We start from the raw sequence: 5,114 nt of genomic DNA on the forward strand, positions 1-5,114 counted from the left end.
CTAGACTAAAGGTAGCTAACTAAGGGCCTAATATGTAATTAGCGCCCATATGTCACACTACATAAATAAAGCTGGCTGTTATGGATACAAGAGTGCATAAGAACATAGAAGGAAGAGAACAGAAACCTACACACGTTCACCAAACTAGTGTCCAAACAAGCTCATTTTAGAAGCCTTTTCCAATCCAAGATTTTGATCTTGAACTTTTTCTTTCATGAATCATATTTTCCGAAAGTTATGTCAGGACAAAATCATACAAGACTGCGGCACATGAAACTGAAATTTAAGCCTTAAGTCTTGCAGAACAAAACTTAAAACACACATCTTCTTATTACTATCTGGGATCCATTTCAGAGATGGAAACTTCATTTGTGGATTCTTTTGCTGAACTTGTCGTGCTTCCTTTACTGTTCTCTCTCCCTTGCAAACTGACTTCTGTGATACTATGAGTGACAAAAGCAGGTGCTGAAGGAGTAGGAAGACTAACAGAGTAGCTATTAAGCATAAGAGTTATGGATGCCATGCTGGGTCTTTGTGCAGGGTCTTCTTGGACACACAGCAACCCTATATGCATGCATCTCAACACTTCCTGAGGTCGACATTGATCGACCACACTTTGGTCAACCGCCTGCAATGCATCCCCTTGATTCCAATGCCTCCAGACCTTTTCGATTGACATGAAAAGAAGGAGATGAAGTTACAGGACTCGATCAAATCAAACCATATCAAATGCTTATTCGAGGAAGATCGATGCTTACATAGCTTAGAAGGTCAATGGAATTCCCAGATCCTTGGTAGCCACTGTTCTTTCGACCAGTCAAGATCTCCAGAATTAGCACACCGTAGCTGTAAACATCTGAATTAGTCGAGAAGCGCCCCCGCAGAGCATACTCTGGTGCCATATATCCACTGCCATCAACATATGGAACAAGCATTGGATGAGATGAAATGTTAGAGTTTGCAGTCGATGAATGACAAGGAATAAAACTCAAGATTTTGCATACTATGTTCCGGCAATTCTGCTAGTGTTCCTCTGTGTCTCGTCCACATCAAAAAGCTTGGCGAGACCGAAGTCTGAAATCTTGGGGTTCATATCCCCATCCAACAAGATATTGCTGGCTTTTAGGTCCCGGTGAACGATCTTGAGCCTTGAATCTTCGTGGAGATAAAGAAGTCCTCGCCCGATGCCCTCGATGATCTTATACCTCCTTGCCCAGTCCAATTGCACTCTCCTCACAGGATCTGCTCCATTCAGCTTAAATGACTCAGGTTACGGAAATGTGAAGCAGTAGTGCCATGTGACAATAATGCTCATGTTTTAACATAATTCAAATATTTCAGCTTGACTGCAATATCATCATAAGAAGGTGTATAAGATTTGGTTCAGATATGAAACAATTCAGCATCTGATGTATTGTAGCACCATTAGGTGATGCATAATGGTGATGGATGCAAGTGGTGAAGCATACCAAATAAGACATTGTCAAGACTTGTATTAGGAAGGTACTCATAGACAAGTAATTTCTCCTCCTCTTGTAAGCAACAACCCAACAATCTCACAAGGTTTCTGTGCTGAAGTTTGGCCAACAAAACCACCTCATTCTTCAGCTCAACAAGCCCTTGCCCTGAGGTTCTTGAAAGCCTCTTCACAGCTATTTGCACTCCATCCTCTAGTGTTCCCTGTGGTGCAAGAACCATATGGATTACAGGTTACACAAAGATGAATTCTTCAGTCTCGAGGGCTTACCCTATAAACTGGTCCAAATCCTCCTTCTCCTAGCTTGTTTGCATCAGAAAAGTTGTTTGTGGCAGACTTGATCACCTCCAGATCAAGTAACAGAGATTCTGCACTCTTGATCTCTTGTTGGTCTTCATTGTCTGCTCAATAAAATTTTCACAGTAAGCACCTGCAAAGCTCATAAAAAAGCATGCTAATTCTGCTGCCTCACCAAGTACTCGTTTGTGCAGCTGCGTCCTCCTTGGCATTGCTGGTTTCCTTCTTCGACAGTAGATAAAAATGGCAAGGAGGAACAACAGCGCTGCAGCAACAGGGATGACAACAAGTAGAACTGTTTTCACAGCATTGTTACTTTTTCCTACACAGAAATTGATAGTGTATCAATGGAACCTTCCGTTCCGATAAATGAAATCAGTGCAAGGTAACATGATGCAGATGCTAAGAGATTTCTATTAGGTAAACCTCCTTTTAGAAGTCATAAAAGCAGAGAGAGGTCAGAAGTTTCCTTCTGACCTAACGGGGACGTACACATATTGCGTCAATTCCCCGATAGACTTTTGATGGAGATCAGACACAGGTGATTGACTTTAGGTTAAGTGGGAGATTGCTAGTCATAGATGCCCTATAAACCAATCACGTGAGCGATAGCACGTGTGACATAACATGCTTATTGTTATTATGATATTTTCTCACTTTATATTACTTGATGCATAAATATATTATGATGTCCATAGATCTGTGCAATGAGAATCAGATCGTGATGAGATCATGATAACGAGACCGATTCACCTTTAAAAATATACCATAAATAATCTTGGTCATATGTTACTTGAGAAGGATTTCGAGATAACCGGATAGACTAATGTGTTATATATCCATCCATATGATAGAGGCGATTGGTCTCATAGCTGCTCATGTGGGGACACTAGGGCTACAATGCAGGTACTCATTTGAAAATGAGTTTATTAATTGATCCACTTATATAATACTAGATGGTTGATGATATCTCATTATAAGATAACGATTCTATTGTTTTAATGGTGTACTTGGTCCTTAGACTTGAGATACCAAGGATGTCTTGTATAAGTACTATATTCTTTGATATTGTATTTATAGGTTTGAAAGTTTTAAATCTAGTACAACCGATCATCGGGAGAGGTAACTAACCTTACGAGGGATATTAAGTGTCGATAGAGGATTATTCGCTCTCGGTATTATGAAAGGAATATCTTATGTATTTTTGCTCAAACAAATCATTGGCCAAGGTCAATCGAATTGAGAGAAAATGAGTTATCTGGGAAAATCCTATTAGAGTGAGACTCGAGGAGAAACCATATAGGCTTGACAACACCATGCCTAGTGTACAATCTTTAGGATATTAGATGGATAATGGACTATAGGTACACGATAACTAATGATAGATAGGTCCAAAGGATTAGATTCTCTTATATCGTCTAGGGACTATAGTGTAGTGGCATAGTATATCCGTAGTCGATGAGTCGAGTGAGTTATTATGAAGCTAATAATTCAATGAGTCGAAAGGAGTTCTGACAAGTATAACTCATGGCCAATTCGATATTAGCCAATTCGATATCAGAGCTCCTATTTTATTTGATATCCATTAAACTCATGAATTATTGGATCATATAGATGAGATCAAATAAGAGCTAATAAGATATTATTGGGTAAAGACCCACTAATCTAAGAGGTTTGGATAATTGGATAGAGATTCAATACCCAATATGGTAGGATTCATTAGGGGTAAGTTGACAATGGACCTATATAAATATGAGAGAACCAAAGGGCCATGGGTTAGGCTTCTTGGCTGCCACCACCTATTCTTGTCTCCTCTTCTCCTCCTCAGCTAGCAAGGGCATGTGGAGATTTGGGCAGCAATTTGAGGAATGTCTTCACAGCCCTTGTTATGTGGATCACTACTAGAGAGGAAAACGCTTGACCTCTTTCATCCTCTCCCATAAATCTATAAAAATTCAGGGATATACGATCTCCCTAGATAACATAACTATCTAACATATAGTTTTTAGTTTTACAGGTTTTTACATACCAATCTTCACACGACGAGGAACACCTTTTAAAAAATATAATATTTTTATTTTATATTCTTCCACACATGTATGTGATGTTGCTCCTATATTTCCCTATATGTGTTTCAGGCGTGAGTAGAACATTGGATTGGTGCATAATTAGGTAGCTCCAACATTATCACAATATATTATAAAAGTATAGATAGAGTTGACATTAAGTTCCTTGAATAGATTCATGACCCAATTGAGTTCGTAGTGGCATGGATGCTTGATGTATAAGTATGAGACTAGTTTCAACTATATGTCGATGTTTGTGTTCGGTAGTAATAACGAACATACATAGGCTGCAGATCTCTATCAAAATGCTTTGATTGGTGGAAGGAGCAATAGTCAGTGATAGAAGCAAGGGCTATAATCATTAAGGAGGAGAATCAACTACTGTTGTCACTAACGAGATATCGTTAGAAAAGGAAGGATAAATCTTGCTCTAAGGTAATAGATACTTTGTTACCATTGTAAATTGAAATGTAATGATGAAACCCAATTGAATTAATTGAATATAATATATATTTATATATGTTAGATGAGAGGATTTTTCTCAATTGAGATTTTCTCATGCAGTTACTTATCTTACGAACGCTGCTTGATGGACTTGGCATCGACGAGAATGGCCTTGACGAAGGATCCGCCAACGAGCCCCATAGCCATGATACTAAGCACAACGTGACGACTGCTATAGGTAGTGAAGGAATCACCCTTGATCGTAGCTTGCTGCTAGGCTCAGACAGCAAGCTCAGGCAGGGCGACGGTCACTCGGTTGCCATGGGGAACGATGAGCCTGCTTGAGCCATTGAGCTGAAGACTCCCTTCGAGCAATACTTGGGACAAGTTGCCATGGAAGCTATTGCTTGTGTCGTCTCTCTCTCTCTCTCTCTCTCTCTCTCTCTCTCTCTTTCTTTGGTTAGAGAGGGAGCATTACGTTTACCTTATCTCGTCGTTCATGATTTGAACGAGTTATTAGCTAGTAGTTGATTGACATGTGCGCTACGCATCGTCTGGTCTTTTGCTAGATTTGGTGGCGTGGACTAATTATATATTATCTTGGTAATTAGTTATCGTTAGTATCTCAATCTTTTTATTTTTAAAAATTATATTAAAATTTTTTATTTATAAAAATAAAATATTAATATCTCTATACATGAATAAGAAGATAATTTTATAAGATTAAAAATTAGAAGAAATTTATTGAAATAATAGGATTAAATATTTCACTTTTATAAGATAACTTTATAATATTAAAAATCAAGAAGGTTTACATACAAATTTTATAG

At 38.4% G+C, this 5,114-nt stretch overlaps 1 protein-coding gene across 1 annotated transcript; it reads right to left on the bottom strand.

Annotated features, from left to right (window-relative positions):
• Positions 1-334: 334 nt before the first annotated feature.
• LOC135623610 (cysteine-rich receptor-like protein kinase 10) lies at positions 335-2,267 on the bottom strand. Its single transcript, XM_065126764.1, has 6 exons — positions 1,950-2,267; positions 1,748-1,878; positions 1,470-1,680; positions 1,005-1,242; positions 759-909; positions 335-664 (listed from the first exon to the last, which is right to left on the bottom strand). The coding sequence occupies exons 1-6, from the start codon at positions 1,984-1,986 to the stop codon at positions 335-337; spliced, it is 1,098 nt and encodes a 365-aa protein (XP_064982836.1). The 5' UTR covers positions 1,987-2,267.
• Positions 2,268-5,114: the final 2,847 nt, after the last annotated feature.

This window comes from Musa acuminata, chromosome BXJ2-9, assembly GCF_036884655.1.
Source record: "Musa acuminata AAA Group cultivar baxijiao chromosome BXJ2-9, Cavendish_Baxijiao_AAA, whole genome shotgun sequence".
In the NCBI taxonomy this organism is placed as follows: domain Eukaryota; kingdom Viridiplantae; phylum Streptophyta; class Magnoliopsida; order Zingiberales; family Musaceae; genus Musa; species Musa acuminata.

What these genes read in the sequence shown, in the direction of transcription:
- LOC135623610 (XM_065126764.1), bottom strand. Translation starts at nt 1,986, where the DNA reads ATGCCAAGGAGGACGCAGCTGCACAAACGAGTACTTG. An exon ending in GATTTGGACCAGTTTATAGG is followed by an intron (nt 1,681 to 1,747) that starts GTAAGCCCTCGA and finishes CTTGCACCACAG; the next exon opens with GGAACACTAGAGGATGGAGT. An exon ending in CCATTGACCTTCTAAGCTAT is followed by an intron (nt 665 to 758) that starts GTAAGCATCGAT and finishes TCAATCGAAAAG; the next exon opens with GTCTGGAGGCATTGGAATCA.